At 39.5% G+C, this 21,434-nt stretch overlaps 2 protein-coding genes across 7 annotated transcripts in view; one reads left to right on the top strand and one right to left on the bottom strand.

The window, feature by feature from the left end:
• rbfox2 (RNA binding fox-1 homolog 2) overlaps positions 1-16,588 on the top strand; it is a 33,057-nt gene extending 16,469 nt beyond the window's left edge. Inside the window, exons 2-12 of one of the 6 annotated variants that reach the window (XR_010521334.2) lie at positions 1,751-1,939; positions 2,151-2,306; positions 2,537-2,590; positions 3,215-3,307; positions 10,057-10,144; positions 10,258-10,314; positions 10,402-10,555; positions 11,022-11,064; positions 11,416-11,458; positions 14,049-14,143; positions 14,384-14,427. Coding sequence is in view for 4 of the 6 variants with exons in the window: in XM_065242889.2 (XP_065098961.2) it covers positions 1,751-1,939; positions 2,151-2,306; positions 2,537-2,590; positions 3,215-3,307; positions 10,057-10,144; positions 10,258-10,555; positions 11,022-11,064; positions 14,049-14,143; positions 14,384-14,471; positions 14,568-14,612 (1,149 nt within the window). In the remaining 2 variants the exon portion in view is untranslated. Of the gene's footprint in view, positions 1-1,750; positions 1,940-2,150; positions 2,307-2,536; positions 2,591-3,214; positions 3,308-10,056; positions 10,145-10,257; positions 10,556-11,021; positions 11,065-11,415; positions 11,459-11,561; positions 11,852-14,048; positions 14,144-14,383; positions 14,472-14,567 lie in introns of those variants that run through there. The other 5 variants (XM_065242891.2, XM_065242890.2, XM_065242889.2 and 2 more) reach the window with 5 other exon arrangements.
• A 597-nt stretch (positions 16,589-17,185) lies between these two features.
• LOC135783356 (retinal cone rhodopsin-sensitive cGMP 3',5'-cyclic phosphodiesterase subunit gamma) lies at positions 17,186-17,898 on the bottom strand. The gene is made up of 2 exons (XM_065294043.2): positions 17,757-17,898; positions 17,186-17,654 (listed from the first exon to the last, which is right to left on the bottom strand). The coding sequence occupies exons 1-2, from the start codon at positions 17,896-17,898 to the stop codon at positions 17,578-17,580; spliced, it is 219 nt and encodes a 72-aa protein (XP_065150115.1). The 3' UTR covers positions 17,186-17,577.
• Positions 17,899-21,434: the final 3,536 nt, after the last annotated feature.

Below are 21,434 nucleotides of genomic sequence, written 5' to 3'. Positions count from 1 at the left end.
GAGATGTCGGATGCTGGAAGCAGGAATGCACCATTCCACCCTGACCCCCCCCCATCTCTGTTGTGATGTTATGTGATGTTATGTTGATCGACTCTGATCTTGTCAGTTTCCATCTATTTCTTTTCATTACAGTAATGTGAAAAGATGAATACATCATGACAGCATTCTTGTACTACACAACAGTGTTTGAAAAAGTGCTTGCATGCGTTTTCCTTAAGATATAAACACTCCACTGATGATCAGAGGTATTAAAATAATACTGCTTAATAGTGATGTATCAGGGTTACAGCTTTGGGGGGGCACTGACACAAACACTTAAAGAAATCATGGTGTTCATGTGTTTCTTTCTAATGACAGAGAATAATCCCTTATTTACTACACTTTAGGAGTACAAGAAGAACATTTAAGGGCACTACTTGAATCAGCATGCCAATGCAATTATTTACATTTTCTCCAAAATGACTTTATTACTGAGAAATACTTTGATAATAGATAAATCGACTTTATATGCATTTGTTGCACGTCATGCACAGTTGAATCAAGAATCAAAGTCATGAATCAAAGAATCATACAACCTTATTGACAAATTTTAGTCATGAGATACCACAAAAGACTCATGACAGTATCAGCAAAATATAGATGTCTTTTAGCCATAGAGATTCCATATGCTGATCTTAGGTCAGCAGCTTGGAAAACAATCACTAGTTAGGTTGTAACTGATTTTGTTGCAGGTAAGGGCTGATTAGATAATTGTCATGTTCATCTCGTAAGTAAAGCCGGTTCCTTGATTAGTAGGAAATCACCATCACCTGCTTTTAGATGGAGCAGCATTTACTACACAAAGCCGTAGTTTACTGACAAGCTGGGCAACATCGCATTCATTGTCCCAGGCAATACAGCCACGATAATAAAGGAAAAATTGCCCTATAACAGATTATTTTATTAAACTATGTAGACAATACCATATATAATCTGTGCTATCCTGTTAGACAATTGTAATGGAACAGCTTTATATACTTTTATCCTTTACACATTTCTCATCGTCTATCCATCTGATGTCTAAGACCTTTGTTTTCCTCTTTTCTGTAAAGTCTAATGACCCTCGCGCCTTCTCAGCGTTCGACTGAATGCGGTTCTGCGTTGACCCAGATTAACTGAGCGCATGGTGACAGAAAACGATTGATGTGTCATGAAAATAAGCGTTAAAAATCCGGTCAGCACCCCCCCTAAAATATTGGTAGGAAAAATGCTGTGTATGTTTTGTTGAAACATGGAAAACAAATATACTTCAGCAATATGTACTGGAATGTACGTGAATATTTGAATGAGAATGCTCAGACGAGTCTTGATGTTAAATCAACATTTACAAATATCAACTACATTTGATCAAAATAAATTCATCATCCGGAGTTGATGTAAAACCTGAGCTTTCAGACTCTGTTATTGTGTTAACTTCCTCTCTGTCCATCTGTACTGAGCACTACATTAATAATGAGGGACTCATGAATATTTAAAGAGCCGCCTGAATCCTCTTGTCACCAGAAAGACAGAAATATATCTTCAGTGCCATTTGTGAGAGGAATTTTTACATTAGAGAAATTAGCTGTTATGTCTGTCTGTCTCTCCATTCCAGATCATTTCATTATTCCTCTGTTTCTGGTCATGTTTTTCTTATCCCACTCGCTCGATTTTTATTCTGTATATCCTAATGAGACGTCAATTAATATATCTCTCTCTCGCTCTCTCACAGGGGTCACAGGACGCAATGGTGGCTCAGGAAGGTCTTGCTCCACCATTTTCCAGCTTCCCTCCTCCCCCTCCCCCTCAGAACGGCCTCGCACTGGAGTTTGGGGGAGGCGGTAATTACCCTGCAGGGGGGCAGGGGCAAACGGAGACCCCGGCAGTAGTCAGCACCCCCTCTATCCCCAGCAATCCCCAAGTAAGTGCTAACCCCCCTCCATGAGCATATGGTGACTTCTGATCACTCGCACCATTTGGAGGACAAACGACAACTGGTTTTAAATGACTGCCTGATGGTTTAGTTTATGTGACAAAGATCTTGGTGGCACCTCGTCAGTTTTATTTCACCTGTGCAGATTTGTAAGTGTTTAAGGCCCGTCTCTCTCTCTCTCTCTCTTTTTCTCTCTCAGCTGTCAGACAGCTCTCCTCAGACAGAGAATCAGTTGGTTCCTATCAGCGCTTCGGGCAGTGATGAATCTTCAGAGGCGAAAGGCACCCCGAAACGCCTTCACGTTTCTAACATCCCCTTTCGCTTCAGAGACCCGGACCTGCGGCAGATGTTTGGGGTACTAGACGCTTTGTTAGATTTAGGATTCAAGAAATGACTTTGTGTCATAACTGTAATGAGAACAAGGGCCAATTCTGCCCCCTGGTGATCAAAGCTGTAATGCCACATTAGTGTTTTGTTTTTGATACAGTGCCATCTTTTACATAAAATGGAAACAGCTGTGTGCTTTGCTTTTTAAGAGCACATTTGCCGCACAGTTTATGCATCTTTTTATTTCTTGTTTTATAGCAATTTGGAAAGATTCTGGATGTGGAGATCATTTTCAATGAGAGAGGGTCAAAGGTAAGACTTAAATTCAGTACTTTTATTTAATTGGGTTTTATGGCTTTAAAGTAGAGATTCTCATCTCTGGCCCTCGAGATCCACAGTTAAGCTCCAACCCTGATCAAACGCACCTGAACAAGTTAGTCAAGGTAAGCGAGGTTATTCAGCGTCAAAGCTAAACTCTGCAGAAACATGGATGTCGATGGCCAAAGTTGAAAACTTCTGCGTTAAAGCACCATACGCACTGTGTTTCAAATCTTTTGCTTTGGTTTGGTTGTGAAACAGACCCCACTCTGCCTCGCATCGTGCCATATTACCAACTTGGGTGTGTACTATTTTCAAATAATTCAATGGTTATTCCTTCTCCACCAGATCCCTTATAATTAATTTGTGCTCTTTGACATTTAAAAATGGCACACACCAGTTTAAAATAAAAGACTTGGTCCTGTGTTAAGTGGCTGGTTGTAACACGTTTGAACAAAAGTGATTTGAGTTGTTCAGCAGGAAGGACGATGGTCTTTATTGAATTATGGGTCTGTTCCTCACACAAAATGATGTTAAGCTTGAGTATTAGAGCGATTGAGTGAAATAGGAATGCGATTAAAGTGTCGAATGTCTCGTCCTCTCACCTCTTTGCTTCAGGGTTTTGGGTTTGTGACGTTCGAGACCAGCGCAGATGCCGAGAAAGCCCGGGAGAGACTTCACGGAACCATCGTAGAAGGACGAAAGATCGAGGTGAGTTTCTGTCTCTTTCTGCTATCCGATTTAAACACAAGTGTCTTCTTAATACTTGAGATGTTTAGCTGTGTGTGTGTGTGTGTGTGTTTGAGCTTAGCAATGCATGGTTGCATCTCGACTGCAGTCCATTATAGACTCCGTGTCAGTTTCTCTCGCCTGTTCTGTGATTGGTTGTCGTCTGGCTGAGTGTTGGTTATTAACAGCATGTGTTTTTTCCACATTTAAGTTCAACAACGATCGTACTGAGCATGCTCACAAAATATATCTGTTAGCCAATCGCGTGCTGCATTTGATGCCGTCTCTGTTCTTTCTGGTTTGAATGGCTTTTTTGTTCATAAACATTTGCTTGGATTCTTATGATACACAAAGACCGTTAGGTGATTCTGAATGCTTTTCACAACTGTGGTGTTGTACCTTTTTTATGGCGTTTGTGTGCATAATGTGAGGAAATGGCTTTGTTTTTTTAGTGCATTTGTAGATTTGTACTGTGATTCTGGGAGATGAAAAGAAGCTCGTTGCTTGCTGTGTGTGTACGGTGGAGAGCTGCATGGAGCCACGTGTGTTTTTCCCTCGTGAGCCAGGCGTGTTTGGCCTTCTGGTTTTCTGGGTGTTTGAGTCGTTCTTGAACTCCTCGAGGGTTTTTTCCACCCTCCTGCATGATATCTGAGACGGCTGCCTGCGTTTGTCTCTCATAGACCGGGGGAAAATCGTTTCTCTTTGTTTTTAAACCAGCCTAAATCATTTTATTTCTAAATTTGTCTAGGTTGTTTCAGATCTAATGGCAAAGTTAGTGTATAGATCAGGGGTGTCAAAAGTTAGACAAAACACAACATTACACTGGACAATAGTTTTAAAATGTATTATCTGTGGATTTATGTTGCTCAAAATAGAGCGCAGGAAATCTAATCATTTCATTTTTATCCTTACACAACTTGTGCATTACATCTGGCATTAGACACATTGTAAAAAGCAAAAGTTAATAAAGTTAAGTTAAAGTAAATCCAACTTTTTACAGTGCATTAGTAAATATTAATAACATTGACTTGAAGTAATGTAATCCCTTTTCTACTATAGGGGTTGTTTTGAAAAAGACATTTATTTTCCTGATATGTCTTCTATGTCATCCACAGACCTGCATGAGAATGGCGAGGTGTGTTTTAAAGCGAGTTTATCTGTCCTGCTGTAGTAATTATTATTAATGTGTGTGTATATATAACTGTCTTTGACACCCCTGTTGTTAGATGCATGATGCCTGTGAAGTTGCTCTGTGGCTCCCCCTGGTGTCTATGGCTGTTTGTGCATGGGATCGGACACAGCCCATAGCGCAGTGGAGCTTCGTTTGGGTTTGCATGAGTCTGATAGAGGCCATACGCCATTACGAACTGTCAGATTCATTCAAAAGCAGGAAATGGGTTTAATCTGGGCAGCACATTTGTAAGCAGATCAGTTTTAAATGTAATTTCTTTGTTTGCTTTGAATGCCATTGTGTTTACTCAGATTCCTTTCATTTGATTAATTGAAGAGAAGTTGAATTTATCATGATACTGTGTTGTATGTAATAACACCCTAATGTTTTGTTACGTGAGGGGAGATGTGTGAAGAGAGTGATACACAAATCAAATCACATCTCTTCACTTATCTCTCTCTCTCTCTTTCTTTCTCTCTCTCTCTCTCTCTCTCTCTCTCTCTCTCTCTCTCTCTCTCTCTCTCTCTCTCTCTGGCCAGTCTATCTCTCCAGCACTGCTCTCACTGTTTCCTGTCTGTTGCATCACTTCCTGTCCATGTATCTATTTTTTACCTCTGATGTCACTGTCTAGGCCCCTCCCTCAAGTGATGTCATTTGTTCGGCATGTTACTCACTAACGGCTCTTAGACGTCCCTGTAAACTTCACTCATAGTTCCAGCTTTGACTCCGACTCACACCATTAACCCTGCGAGTGTTTGTTTGAGTTTCTCTAATCATACGTCCCTTTTCTCCTCCTCCCTCCTTTATGAAACAGACGAATGCGGCCGCAGGCTCTTTAGCACACCAACAGACAGATTTGATCACCTGAAGATTTGTCTTGTTGTTTTTAAATCAGTGTGTGATTGTCTGCCTCACATTTTGCCCCCCTTTCTTTTGATTTTTGTTTTGTTTTGTTTTTCTAATACCCTCTTGCTATCTTTTCTGGTTGTTCACACATTCTTTGCATTGTTTTGTTTGCTTTGTTGTTCATTTTTTTTTTACTTTTTCTTTTCTGTTCCCTTTGACGATTTCTGTGTTGTTGTTATTGTTGTCAGTCTCCACGGTAACTGCTCGCGTGTCGTCACGCCGTTTCCTGGCTCATGGTAAGTTTGTGTATGTACGGCTTCATTCCTGATCAATCCCACAATCCCCTGAGAGCTAAACTCCAGCCCCCTCAAGCTTTACAAACTGTGGTCTTTCGCTCTTTTGCACTGATTAGCGTGTTATTTTTGGAGGGAACCGAGATGCATTAACCCCATTTCGGAGACGACGGCAGCCCTCGGCCGAACGCATCCTGCTAGCGGCGTCTGTTTGCGGCTAGCCTAATGGCATCTCTTCCCCGAGGTCTGTCCTGATATATTATGCAACACAGAGGCATGGAAAATCAGCTTTATAAAAATCAATCACCATTTTTATATTTCATGTCTGTAGTAGTCGCTAAGGACCACAGAGTACTGACAGAAATGACATTCCCTCCCTAGTGCTCGCCATTTCTCCTCCTTTCTCCTCCATATCTTTCATGATCATTAACACTTTCCCACGCACTGACACAGCTGATGAGATTCTGTCACACTAAATCCCTTCATTTTTCTCCTCATCTCTCCATCCATCCATCCATCCTGTGGTTCCAATAAGCTCTCATTAGGGATGGGCGGTATGACCGGTATCTCTTCACTTTACGATATAAACCAATAGTTGAGTCTACCATGTAGTAAATGTTTTACTAATGAAAGAAGGAAAAATACTTTTTTCACATAATTTTTGGAGTTTGATGGACACAGTTGTGAACTTTATACATTAATGTGTCAGGGGTACTCAAACTCTGTATAGAGGGCCGTTTGGTCCATATAAAAAGGTCCATGTGTCATCAGTAGTAGAGCAATGCATGGGCCTGAAATATAGGCACAGACCCGGCCCTGCCCCAAGATGCTTAAGCCCTAGCCTGGCCCTTGCCCGACAGCTTATCAGAATTCCCGACCCGAGACTTTTTAATTCTCCACATTAGTAATCTGTGACCGCAGATATTAGTCACTACATCACGTGCGTGTGTCTGTGACATTTGCTGTGACATTTTATAAAAGAAAGCACAAACCATTTGATATTTGAAATGTAAAACTTAAAAATATTATAAAACCGGGAAAACATTCTAATAATGTTTGCTTTGCCTTTGCAATCGCGATTGAACTATTGGGACATATTTCACTCCTCCAGTAATCTTTTTCAACCAGTAGTGGACCGGCGGCACAGTATCACTTGTGCTTGCACATGCAGCCATCTCGCTGTTGTGTTTGTCACATGACAGCTGCAGTTTCTGCTGTGTGCATAGAGAAAAAACACACACGTCCATAGGGAGGCAATGCATCTCTTGCAAATCTGGAACGCGGTCATTCTTAGAAGTATCAATACTAATAAATTTAGGAACCGTGACGTTTTTAATTTCAGAGAATCGTGGTACTTTTGAAGTATTGATGCATCGTGCAACATTATTATGAAGTGACAAGAACATTTATGCGCAAAGAAACTATTTTATTCAACAATTTTTTCTCATCTTCGGTACTTCAGTGCGCGTTCACGAGCAGACTACACCTCATGCTCAATTTGTGCAGTTATGAGCTGTTCAGGGGGACATAGTGATTGAACAGGGTATTTATCCTTGTTCTGTGATGTGACACATGTAGAATTTTTTTTTTTTTGGGGTCTTTAAGGCCTTAGAAGGTTCCTAAAAACTAGGGATGCACCGAATCCAGGATTCGGATTCGGCCGAATACTGGGCTTTTTGACGGTGTTCGGGTTCGGCCGAATCCTAGATTTTTTTCCCACCGAACCCTAGGCTTGCGCTACGCTGGTCGACGTCACGCGGCCGTTGATTACACACATCAGGTGCTGAGGTGGAGATGAGCTTTTTCTTTCGGTGAGCCTTAGGGGCTGGACACACCAAAACTTATAAACACGGCTGCAAACAGCCAAATGCCAGCTGTTTTTCAGCCGAGTGATGCTTCTGTGAGCCGGTTGGTTGCTGTGGTAATGTCCCGCCCCTCCTCCACTGTAATTGGACGGCCGTGTGAAGACTGTGACATTGACGAGCGGAGCTTCTAACTCAAAGTATATAGTTTTCAGCGCGGAGCTGCTTGCTTATTGGAAAAACGAACGTGTCGCAACGCATCGCTTTTATTATGCATAGGCTTATGGTAATTGTCAAAATAGTTTTCCAACTTGTCATCCTGGCATAATGTACAGTTAAAATTAAATAAAATGAAAAATACACTGCTGTGGACGTTGTTTACTTCATTAATGTGCCTTACTGTGTTAATGGAATAAGGATGCGAGTAGGATTCGGTATTCGGTTTCGGATTCGGCCGAATCTTAAACGGTGGATTCGGGATTCGGCCGAACCTAAAAAATCTGGATTCGGTGCATCCCTACTAAAAACCTCTCTCAGATAGCTCTATTAGGGTGGGGGATTTTAAACAAGTGGTTTTGCACCTATTTGGCTCCCCCTACTGGCTTAACTTGCAATCTAATTACTGATTGGCTGACTTTGCTGCCACTCAAAAAATTTACCCAATTATTTTAAAGTGGAGGGGCAGTGAGATGCCTGTGATGTCATAAGCATCAGTTTTTCAGATTGGGCCGTTTTCTGGCTGACATTTCTAAAAGAGGAATTTCTATGAGAATGAGATGTTTAGCATGTCTAGCACTTTTTGTATGTTCGTGAATGCGGGTAGACTACCATTATTCAACAAAGACAAGGTAAAAATGGGTTTTCATTCTCTGTCCCCTTTAAGTATTTTTTACATGTTATTTTTTATGTTTGCAAAATGGCTTAAATAAAAAAGGGAAAATAAAACGTTGACAAAAAACTTTGGCTCGTGAACGCGTACTGACGGACAAAGGAGAAGACCCGACGGTTAGTTTTGTGTTCTCATCACTTTATAATAATATTATTGAACTACTACCTTTTTGCCGTTGTCTTTCATCATTTTCTGGGAAAAGATTTGGTAATCAAACTGCAGTCTATGGAACAATCACAAGCCTCCCAGTTTTCATCAAAAATATCTAAAAATGTGTTCAGAAGTAAATTGAAGGACTTGATGGTTTAGAACGACACAGGGGTAAGTGACGTATGATCAAATTGTCATGTTGGGGTGAACGAACTCTTTAATTGGCCGCTTCAAGGGTCATTGTTGATGTTTAGGGAGCACTGGTCTACACAGTAAGCACAGTATTGCTAATATCTCTTTCGATTATACCCTGTCATACCTCCCTGCCCTAACTGTGATTTTCAGTAAGTCATTAGTGATTGTTTCAATGGTTCATGCTTCCACCAGTTCAGACTCAGATATCTGCTGATTGATTCCACAGCTTGAGACAAAAACGCCCCTAAACGTGCACGCACACACATCGAAATTGTTTCTCAGACGATATTTCTGCCCTTATATTCATGTAAGGATGATCGACTCAAGCTTGTTTTTTTTTTTTTTTTGGTGTTTGGTTTTGGACTCATGAGAGTGTGTGTGTGTGTGTGTGTGTGTGTGTGATGGTGTTTTGCATTATTGGTCTTTAGCGTGGTAGAGAAGTGTGTTGATGCCTGCTGGTGTTTTTCAGGCTTCATGAGTTCATTTATTGTGACATGTAGCATATGCATCTCTCTCTGTCTCTTTCTCTCACCCATGAACTCCGTCACTCCTCACAAGGTCTGACAACAACCAATCACAGGCTTCCTTTCATTTGACGCACTTTGGTGTACTTGTTCATAACAAACTGGATGGCTTTTTGAGTTTGGCGTTTCTGATTGGGTGAATTGTTCTTAGTCTTTTCCTCTGTCTCTCTCTCTCTCTCTTTATCTTCTCCTGTTTTTGTGGTTTCATTGAATGTGTCGACTGGCTCTTTTTTCTTTCCTGCATCCCTCTGTTTCTGAACACCCCCCCCCTCCCTTCTCGGTATGACTTGTTTTAGTTTTTTTTCCGAGGGGGTGGGATTAGGCTGCAGAGTATTTGAATTGGTCCATAGGCTGCATCTGATGCTTGCTGATTGGCTGATATGCTCATTTCTGGTTAATGAACTGTAATTGGCTGAATGTGATTTTGCTCAATGCTGTGCACAGTGTATTGATTTTGTCATGTGTGATCTCTGTTTCTCTCTTTATCTTCTTCCTCCATTAGCAGTGGAATGCCCTGTTTTCATTTTGCTTTACACATTGATTTATGGGTTTTTGTGTTGAATGTTTGAAGATCAAGTGAAAGTTTAACTGATGCATGAAGCAATATAAGGGAATATCAATGAGTCCACAATTTCTGCTGTACCTGTGAAATATTTCCTTTTGTAAAATGCATTTATAGTAGATGAGTTTGAAACTCCATTTCACGTTAAAATCTTAACACTCTGCAGTTTTCACATAATTAGCCTTGTTTGCAGAATTACGTAAAGGCTCTTGGATGATAAGAATAGCTCAAGATTAAATGTGAGAGCTTTTGAAATCCAATGTTGCTAATCCGATTCTCGTCTTTCTCTGATAAAACAGGTCAATAACGCCACAGCTCGAGTGATGACCAATAAGAAGTTGGTTAGTCCGTATGCTAACGGCGATGGTCTTAGCACACTGCCCTACGGTAAACAACTGCTTCTCTTGCTTGCTTTGTTGCTTTTCATTTTCCCTTCTCCTTGCAGTCTTAAGCAATGAGGTAATCCGTGTTCTTTCTGTTTTATTTTTTGGGGTTTATAGCTGGGTGGAAATTGAGTCCCATGGTGAGCGCTATGTATGGACCCGAGCTCTATGCAGGTAAGATGTTTGACGCATCTGTTGTGTGTTGTCCTGAAAACCACCGTGTATTGCGTGCGTATTACGACCACGTTCCTCTCTCTGTAGTTCCAGGGTTCCCGTATCCCACCGCTGCCGCCGCGGCCGCCGCATCCACAGCCGCAACCTTCAGGGGGGCTCATCATCTGCGGGGTCGCGGACGGCCCGTGTACGGAACGGTGCGAGCCGCTGTCCCTCAGCCAACCATACAGGCCTATCCTGGGTAAAGCACACAGCAGATTTGATTTTTCTCAAGTTTTCTGCATGCTGCATGACCATATGCTGCTTCTGGCGTGCTGTTCAGAATGAGTTCAAGCCAATATATACATATTTATAATCAAAGCCACTTAAATTACACACAAAAATGCCATTTTCTCCCAATGTTTTATGGGCATATATGTGCGTTATAATTAAACGCTGTGCATTTTGGGGGGGGGGGGTATTTGAATTGGGACTAAAGTGGCATTTTGACCTGTTTTATGACCGAGTGCACTGCATGTGTGTGAATTAATGTTTTCACTTTCTCTTTCTCGTGGTCTGTCCTACCATCTCTCTCTTTTCTTCTTTTCTTCAACGGCTACATGATGCCGCACTGTTGTTGATTTTATTTTATTCTGATTTCCTTTGCTCTTTCATCTTCCTTTTTTTTTCTGCGCTTTCGTTCTGTCGTTTTGTTTCTCTTCTCTCAGTGTGGTGTACCAGGATGGGTTTTATGGAGCTGCAGAGCTGTATGTAAGTACGACACTTTCTGTCTCCAGTCAGTCTTCATGTCCTGTCTCTTTCCTTCTCTCTTTCCGAGTGCTTTACCGCGTGCAAACTGTGGCAACACAGAGCCGTTTTCTTTCTCATTGAGTCAAACTTGAATAAAAGTAAGACTGCAGAACTGAGCTCTTGTTAATCTCGTGACTATGATAATCAAATGATGTTATTCAACCAGGTTAAGTCCATTCAACGGCTCTGTGTGCGCAAGAGTGTGTGTGTTGTGCAAACTCAAGTGTCTCAGTTGTGTGTGTGTGTGTGCGCGCGTGTTTGTGTGTGTGTGTGTGTACAGGTTGACGATAGCTTTTTCTGTTTTCTCTGTAGAATAGTGTTTCAGGACACACTGGTTAGTAGCAGAATGCCTCAGGTAGGCTCTCAGACGGATAGTGTGCATCTCTACTTCTGATTAATACATTTGTTTGATATTGATCGTGTGAGACTGCTGTCTTTGTTTCCCTACTAACTCACAGTAATCTGGCAGGAGTGAGGGCATGGAAGGGGGAGCAAGAAATTCTGCTTGAATTCCTCACATTTCTCTCTTAATTAAGAGCTATTTAGTGCACGCAAATAATTGGCAGGATAAAATATTACCAATACTAATCATAGTAGTGTGTAAATATAAATCAAACTGCATTATTAGGGGTGGGCGGTATGACAGATTAACTTGTATGAAAAATTGCTTGCAACATTTCCTCATTTCAAAGTACCTTTAAATAAAAGCATCTGCATAATGTTGTGCTCCAATGAATGAATAAACAATAGTTTTAAATTAGTGTCGCATAGATAGGTGCTTAGGAGAGAAGACCAATGAAGTCCAATTACAGACAACAACACTATCAAAATGTAAAAATGTATTAAAATGTATTTACTAGCAACGGTATGGTGGCATGATCTTTAGGATGCCTGATAAAGATCATGTGATCGAAACATTGCTAATAAATAAATTTTCATACTGTTTTGTAAGCAGATAGTGTGCAGGATTCTCTTTGTTGTTGTCAACAAAATAGTTTTAAAAAGTTCAGTAATAAAGAGGTGCTGCACATAAGTTAAATATTAATGCAGCAAGTTAGATTTTGTTTTTTTGTGTTTTGTACTAGGGCTGCAAGATATGATAAAAAACTGACAATGATTCACCTTAATATTGTAATTGCGATTATTATTATTATTATTATTGCCAATTAATGGATTTTACATTGAAGTTATGAAATGTTTTGTAACCTTCTGTAAAGCAGCTACATGGTAAATTGTAAGGGAGCGTGCACACCAAAGCTTTTACGCCTGCGGCCGGCAAATGTTCTTAATTGTTTCCAATGGAAGGGCGGCATTTTTCAAATAAACCAGCAGCTTGCGTTTTTTCCGCGCCGAGAGTAGAACGAGATGCAACTTTGTGTGAAAAGCTCTGGAAGTCAAATTCAGTTCTCACAAGGCCGTGAAATCACAGTGGAGGAAGGGCGGGACAAATATCACAACAACCAACCGGCGCATCGTACAGAAGTATCACAGCTATCAAAGCGCTCTGCTGAAAAAACAGCTGGTATTCGGCGCCCTTTAGGCATTTTTAGCCACATTTAAAAGCTTTGGTGTGTACGGCCCTCTAAGAGTCCAAAACTAAATAATATAATGTAAACAACACATAATCCACAAACAAATGAATGGCTAAAGGACATGTCAATTTATCAAGTTTAAAGTCTCTGATTCAACACTGTATTTGGTGCCCAAACATACTGGTGAAACGCACAGAAATGAGCACAAATGCACAGCTGTACTTGAGGTTTCTGGCGAGTATGTAATTGTAATCTCGATTAGTTTTTCGATTAATTGAGCAGCCCTGTTTTCAGCATTACATGTTTCTTTTCAGTTACAAACATGTGTCCAGTGCAGTATAAACATTTGAACTGTCAATGCATTTCTACCTTCAGACGATTCATACAGTCATACCTCCAGCCCTTGAGCAGTAGATTATTTACACTTGACAATGTAAATACGAGTCCTCCGTTGTTTTAAATAATCTACTGCAGGCGATCTTTGCTGTGCATTACTGGTATACTTAAGATTATTTTTTTAAGGACTCTGGATGTTTTGGGTTTCGTCAGAGTGGATCTGATTCTGTCCCCTTCCCAGAGTCCCGTCTCTCTCTATCTCTCTCTCTCTCTCTCTTTCTCTACAGCATGTTAACTCGATCTGTGTTAGCATGCAATCACACGTAATTTTTCTGTAGGTTTCTCTCTTTACTTCTTCTTTCCCCCCTTACTTTTCACAAATGAGTCTCAGTTCTCTGATTTTCATTTGATCCCTTACCTCTTTCACCTCTTTCTTTCTTTCTTTCTCTCTCTCTCTTTCTGTCTGTCTCCCACTCTTCTTCCTGTCTTGCCTCCCTCCTCAGCTCATTTCTGCAGGAGCGTGAGGAATTATGGGAGAGTCTCTTCTGATTTGCCGTAGGGTAGAATGCTGAGGAGAGAATGGCGGAAATGGCTTGTTATTTGATCGGTTTGGGGTGCATGCTGTCTGTGTGGTTGTGTGGATGTTCTGCTAATCTCACTGTCTGTCTGTGGCACCAGTAATCGATGTGATCACCCCTGGTTGCGTGTACCTGTGCATACGGGGGTGAAGGTGACACTGACGCTAATGCACTCACAATCCCCATTACTGCTCGTGTCTCCCTCTTTGACAAACAACATTAAAACCTACATTTGCTGTCAGTCATTAGCAGAAATACTCATAGTTGACCATAGTACTCTGCATTGTTTGCCACTGAGGAAGATTCACGGTGCGTAACAGGTAATCAGAATGCGGTTTGACTGAACATCAGGGGCAGATGCTTGTTTAATGGATTTTAGATGTGCTTTTCTTTCATGTTTTCAAGTCTTTTCTTCTGCTAACTGACTACTGTGCCTGCTTCATTACTTGTGTGGATTTTGAAGATTGTCTCTTTTTATCTCTGTCTGTCTGGTCTGTAGAGTGGCTATACGGCGTATCGTTACACGCAGCCAACGGCAGTAGCGAGTCCAACAGCAGCGGCGGCGGCGGCAGCAGCGGCCGCATACAGTGACAGGTTTGTCATTTATCCTTGCCCCCTCCAAATATTCAAATGAAACATTGTCTATGAAAATCTGTTATTCAATGACAGAAAATGCTTACACTTTAATAGGTTTCCCTTTTAAATTTTATTCAGCATGGACAGTAGTCGACCTGCAAGAAAAAAAACTGACCCATATTTCATATTGTTCAACATTTCCCCCCTGTGGCAAAATGCATTACGTAATATCTCTGCTTATTCTCTATATTTGTATAGTTACGGCCGTGTGTACGCGGCAGATCCGTACGCGGCTGCGCTAGCAGCTCCGGCGGCAGCCGCGGCAGCATATGGAGTGGGAGCGATGGTAAGTCATGCCTCTTTCTTTCTTTACAGCCCTAAATAATCACTAAATCTAGTTGTTATTTGTGCTTACACTAACCTTATACTGTCTATTTGACAGGCGACGATTTACAGAGGAGGATACAGCCGGTTTGCGCCATATTAAATAGCGTTAATCCACTTCCAGATTCTCTATGGCTCTGATACTTCACCGATAGCTGCTGGCCTCAGAGGGAAAACAAATCACACTTTGCGAAACACGTCTGTTACGAACAAACTTTGAATAAGGAATGCAACTATATAAATCAATACATGGAGAAAGTGGATGGTTTTTCAAGGAAACAAGATAACGTTGAACACTACACAATAACAGAGGTATCTGACTGAAACTTGACTGTCAAGCTCAAATCATTTCTTCCTTCGGCTCGTCTCTTTGCACATATGCATGCAGTAACGGCTCTAGACTGCCTCTAGTGGCCATTGAACTACGTGTGCACAGAGCGCCAGGACTAAAGTGAATACGTTTATGTCACCCTTCACTGTTTCACACTACAATAATTATCGATATTCTTTAAGAAACGTAAGAGACATTCATCTGGACTGCACTCGTCTCCATTTTAAGGATCGTCTTAAAATACGTGGATCCCATCGGCTCTGTAAGTGAGGACGATGCTGTTATCCCAAACGCAGAAACAAGACACGACCATCATGGTTTTCCTTCAAGATCATGGATGAAAGGCAATGCCAACAGATGTTATCAATCAACGAACTGTGATGCACAAAAAAACGGGACGACGTGTCATAATATTCCGTCTTGCTGAAAGCTTTGTGTTCTTTAAACAGTACCTCCGTTCAGACTATCTTTGAAGAGGCATACCTTTAAAATTAAATAGTAATTATATGCAAATACACTAGAATAGACTCAAAATTTTACCAAACATTATTATTATTATTATTATTATTGTTATTATTATTATCCTTAGTTTTTTTATGGTTGTGTTGGCTTTGAAGGAGCAGGACACCATCTGAAACCATATAGAAAAATTAAAAATAATGTCCACATTCACATGATGATTTAAAGCAAGTGTTTAAATTATGCTAGAAAAAAACATTTTTGTTCAGATTTTGGAATTGAACAGCTCTTTGTAAAAAACCGACACACACTCTTTTATTAGCATAGTTTTGTAAAATATGCAACTTTCAGCCCAAATTGTAGAGAAGAGAGATGGAGGATCTAAATGTGATGCTTCTGAACTCCATAGTATTTTTGTCTTCTTCGCAGAGTGTGTCCTCTTCCTCGTCAGTATATTGGTATTTTGCTTTTTTTTGAATTTTGGTTCCAAAGATGAGTCAAGCACATTCTTGATTGTGTGTAAGCGTGTTTGTAATTCTGTTGTTTGGTTTCTTTCTTTTTTTGTATCTATAGGTTTTTGATATTGTTTGAAGTGGCTCATTAAATATTTCATAAAGGCCGGATATGGGAATGCAGCATGTTAATACAGTCGCAGCGTGCCCTTGTGATCACCAAGCATTTCATTGTTTGTTTCGTTTGTTTTTGCAACACCTCTCTTTCGGTAGATTCAGAGGTCTTGTGTCTAAACTACATCCTGGTCAAGAACATTTAGCCATTTTAGAGTTTGTAATGAATTTTACCACAGTTTGTTGCTCGTGGATTGAGGTAATGCTCGCCATGTCTGCAACGTGTAATGAAAAACTGACCACAAACAGACAGTTTTTGTTTTGTTTTTATGTTTAAAAGGTACTTAGCAGTCTATGCATACATTTTTCCACAGTATTATGTAATATCTCTCTACCTAAATTCTTTTAAAGATGCTTTTGAAAACGAATGACGCAACAGGTTTGTTTTCCTTTCCTCCCTGTCACGTGTCCCCCCTGTATTAGCCGAGCTGCTCTTCTGATGATGGAGGTTTGAATCTCCTCCGTTTGTGCTGTAAACTATTCAAGATGGCATCTCTTTCATTCTTGCACCTTATAAATATGAATCCTGTTTCACATACTCTCCTTTGGTTTACAGTGTAATCGTGTTTTTCAGTTCAATTCTTTCTCTATCTACATATTCTGATTCCATTTGTGATGTAATTTGTATTTGAATGTCCATATAAACAGTTTTTTAAACAATCACGTAACGAGTCTGTGGTTTTCAGCTTATGTTTACATTACGTTGATAAATGGAGATAAAATGATAATTTCTTAACGTCAGGTAATCCACACATCTTTACTCTGATGTTATTCTCATTACTTTTTAATATCAAGTGATAACATTATTCTTGTACAAGTAACTCACCTCAGATTACTCGGGAGCTCAAATCCTATCAGTCTTCTACGATCGCGCGCCGCTCCAGTAAAGGCGCGTTTACGTCACGTGACAGACGTTGACGCAAGACTGCGTGCTTATACCATGAGAAAATGGTATGCATCACCAAGGGATATTTACAGAACCTCGATTTCTCACATGATTTAATATTAAATTCACTTTAAACAGTTTATCAGTCTCTCTGATCTGATGATGGACACACAGTTTAATGATTTTCTGAGAAAATGCTCGTCTCAGGTTTGTGGAAATACTTTATACACAGTTTTTTATTTTTTTTAACATCTCAAAGTAAAGTTAGTCCATTCTCTCACAGTCGCATTAATATTATTTACAAATAGCCTAGTTGTTTAAGTTACAAAAATAGTTAATTTGTATGAAAAGATATATATATGTAGATAGGAGTGTGACCCTTACGGAAAAAAAATTGTAATAACCATATTTGTAAGTTTTGGGGTGTATTAATTACTTTTACCACAGTAATCATGGTTCTTTGGTTTAAATGTAATGGTTAATTTCCATAAGGGGATTAAAAGCTATTATATGCATTTGAAAAAGTAATGGTGGCTGCAGTGGAAGACATTCAGAGCATAGCCACACATTGATATTGTCACGTTTCTCTTTCTCCTGCTTAAATGAAATCCTCTGGAATTTTGTGGTTCTGCGTTAGATGGAAGTCATCTGGTCATCAGTCGCCGGTTTCATATCCATGTGAGTGGATGATGAAGTTTGTGATATTGACATAAGTCAGCAGACCCAGAGATTGAACAGAAGGAAGAGGAGGAGGTGATGAAGACTACTACAAGATTCCAAATTTGGCCAGATCACTAAGCTCCATGTCACCAAACGCTTCCCAGGGGCAGATCACTGTGATGTCTGATGAAAACAAGAGAAGATTTCAGGCTCATCACTGCATATCTCTATCTGATGTTAATCTAATTCACTTCATACATTTAAATAACACACAGACTGATTTACCTGTGCCAAGACCCTCCATCCCGGGAATATCATCACCAAAACCCCTCTGACCCGGCTTGGGTGCCTTGCTTTTAAATGTGCGAATGCTCCTCGCTTTGAATTTGGGAGGTCCCTTCTTGTCTGCAGGTGTTGGAACATCCATTGTTTTATTTGCTGAAGTGTAAACGGAGGATTAAGTGCATCATATATGATTGTCTCTCATCATCAGGTAAACCGTTTATCTTCACAGTGATTTTGCACATCCTAATCTGCTGCTTACAGGATCTAGTTTATTTACAAATATCTGTTTTCAGTATAACACATAAAGACGGCGTAAATAACAAGCTGCTTCATCATCTCATATTGAAGGATTAACTCTGTTGTTCTTCTGAAATTTAGACAGAAGTGTTTCAGTATAGATTTTGTCATTTTACTGCTATCGTATCAAATACAACAGTGATGGCATGGGTTTATTTCTTAGCAAACACATAAACTACAAGATCATATTGGTAACATTGCTAACACACTACAGTAAGGTTGTTTTAACAACTTGTTAGTAAATGCATTAGCTAACATTTACAAATAATGAACAATATAATTTGACAACATTTATTAATCTTTGTTAATGTTAGTTAATGCCAATACAATTGTTTCTGTTGCTTTATTGTACATTAACAACAGATGCAAACTTTTGATAAAAAAGAAAGTATAAGAGATGCCACCATTAGTATAAATGTCTACATTACTATGTGACTGTTTCATTCTGCTGTAAATCAATCTCTAGTCTCTATGTGATCTCAGATGAATGTTACCTTGTGATGTAGAGTTGTCTTCTGGTTGTTGTTCTCTCAGTCAGTCAGAGCTCATATGATCTGTGTCTCTGCTCTTATACACCTCCTCACCTCACCTCCTCTTACATGCAGACAGAAAGACGGATCAAAGGATTTTATTAAGCACCTTCAGATCTGTGTGTGATATAACATCTTCATCTCTGTTTGTTTGACTTAGAGATAGGGGTAGGGTTAACCCTAACTTAATGACATAAAAAACCAACAAGATCATAGATGCATGAACATAAACTTATGAATGTCTATTATTAATATATGTCATTGTGGATACCATTGAATACAGAGGGAAACAAATAATATAAAATTATTCATAAACAAGTCATTTAAACCTCCTTGACTAGTGAGGTGTGTGTATAAATATGTTATTACAACTTTATTTGTATAATTTATAGCAACTTTTAAATAACTTATTAATTTACATTGTTTGAAATTAAACATTTAAGTGCAACAAGGAATTTTACAGTATATGTCTTACTGATCAATTTGGCTATAATCATGTGGATGTGGCTTTAATTTTCTTTTATATATTTATCTAATCACAGGCAGATCAGAGTTTAATGCGAGATTCAAATAACTGCTTGCATCTGTTTTTAGTGTCTTGCTGCTAAAATAAGAAGCAGAGGATTTCATGGGAAGCCTGATCCTCCGTCTTTACTCTTGCTGAAGAGGTGAGATGAGGTGTTATTATACAAGCGTCCCTGTCCTTATTTACAAACTGCACTTTACATGTCTTCATCTTTTAGCAATGAAAGTAAATATGCATATAAAGATTCAGACATATCAACAAATCTGTCTACTAGATATCTGTTGCAAAACTTCATTCAAATGTGTGTTGTCCTGTACTTGACCTTGAACTATTTTTTGAAATCCAGCTTTTATTTATAATCTTTCTTCAGAAGAGACTAAAGCACTTGATATAAACCTGGACTGAATCTGTTTAACACTGAACAAGAGAGAGAGAGAAAAACTGATCTTTCTGTTAGGAGAACACAAGGACTGTCGTGTGTTAGCAGCACAATATGTGTCTGTATGAGAAAATCAATCTGACCTGAATTAATGTCTTCATTATACTTAAAGGTGTAAAGATTCTAATAATCTGATAAATTGTTCTCTGATATCTACACAGAAGGTTTGTGGCTTTATTAAATGAAAAAATGATCCAGAGTCAGTTTTTTGTGTCCATTTACAACCATAGGATTTGCCTTTAGAATGAAATGGTCTATTATTATCTTTTTTTGAAAGGGTCATGAATAATAATGTTGAGCTCTGCTCTGATTGGCTGTTTCTCCTTCAGTAGCTCTGTGTGTGTGTAAACAGATCTTATGTTTGAGTCTGGATCAGATGAAGAGTCAGATTAAGGAATAATCAATTGTTTGGAGATTGTTAATGGACATTTCTGAGTGGTAAGTTTGTGGTTTTCAGCATAACGTAACTGTAACGTTAATGGTAGAACTTCAGCCTAAACGCTAGCATAGCATTAACTAGCATATAGCATTAACTAGCGCTTACTCAGCAGTCACAACTTTGTTTTTAGCATTTTAACAACTTTGTACTTTAAGATTGGTGTCAAATCCTGACAAAAGGTATCCCTTTCCTAAAAAGCTCAGCATGGGTGCACAGTGGGTGCCCGGGAAAACAACTCTCTATAGATTACAGTGGAGTTCCCACAGAGCCCACATTTGTTAAACATCACACCTTCAGGCAGTCAGATGTCTGTCTGTCTGTCTGTCTGTCTCTCTCTCTCTCTCTCTCTCTCTCTCTCTCTCTCTCTCTCTCTCTCTCTGTCTCTCTCTCTCTCTCTCTGTATCTCTTATCTCTCCACCTCTAAGCTCACAGGACCCCAAAGCACTTCACCAAACTGTATATGAAATGCTATTCAGTCATAATTATCTCTGCTATAATTTAGTTGTTATATAGTTATAAGATTTAAATATATTTAGCTAGATGGAGCTGGTCTGAATCCCTGGTTATAGTTTTGTATTAAGTTGTATAGGCGATTATTGGGGGCTACATGGGAACCTTTTAACAAGAGGTCACGGAGGCGGCATTGTTAAATTGTTTTAGCCACAACCTCTGGTACGGACAAGTTTGTGTTCGGGAAACCCGCACAACGGCCAGTGTGGCCTATACGACGTTGGGAATCAAATGATTTCAATATAAACATGAGTTAAATAGAAAAATCAAACATTTATCCACAATTATATCTATTTGATTCATAATTTCAAACAACAAGATTTTTGCTTTGGCAATACAAATGTACAGTTTTTTGTCATGCCAATAAAGCACACTTAAATAGAGAGAGAGAGAGAGAGAGAGTTTATTACCACTATATTAATCTGGATTTTGTAAACTTTTAAATACAGTCATTCAGATTGTGAGGTCAGATGATTTCTTTAGCTTGCTGCTGTATGTCTCACCTCAGATGTATGTGTTGTTTCATGAAGACGTGTCTCTGTGAGAATATAACAGCTGTCTGTCATCACAAACACTTTAATTTAATTCTTTTGTGTATAATATTGCTCAATCTGATGGTAAAGTTAGATAGCACACAGTGTGTGAGACGTGGCAGTGAAGTCTCTTCCTCCACTAGAGGACGCCGTCATTACTCAATCTCTCAGTAATTCTCTCTATAGAAGAATATCAAGCTTTTAATATTCTCATAAATGAGCTGCTGTCATGAAAATAACATCATGTGCTCTATAAAAATCATCTTTCATTACAACTGACATGAGTCTTTGTGCTTACCAGTTTCATATTAGATCATAGAAGAGTGAAGATAGGGAAAAAACACACGTGTGGCTTCAATGACACGTACTCCAACCAGCAGCACACCTGTCCGTTTCACACACCT

The sequence above is a fragment of the Paramisgurnus dabryanus genome, chromosome 7, assembly GCF_030506205.2.
Source record: "Paramisgurnus dabryanus chromosome 7, PD_genome_1.1, whole genome shotgun sequence".
NCBI classification, from domain to species: domain Eukaryota; kingdom Metazoa; phylum Chordata; class Actinopteri; order Cypriniformes; family Cobitidae; genus Paramisgurnus; species Paramisgurnus dabryanus.
This window is presented reverse-complemented; position numbering and strand designations above follow the sequence as displayed.

What these genes read in the sequence shown, in the direction of transcription:
- LOC135783356 (XM_065294043.2), bottom strand. Translation starts at nt 17,898, where the DNA reads ATGGATGTTCCAACACCTGCAGACAAGAAGGGACCTCCCAAATTCAAA. An exon ending in GATGGAGGGTCTTGGCACAG is followed by an intron (nt 17,655 to 17,756) that starts GTAAATCAGTCT and finishes TGTTTTCATCAG; the next exon opens with ACATCACAGTGATCTGCCCC.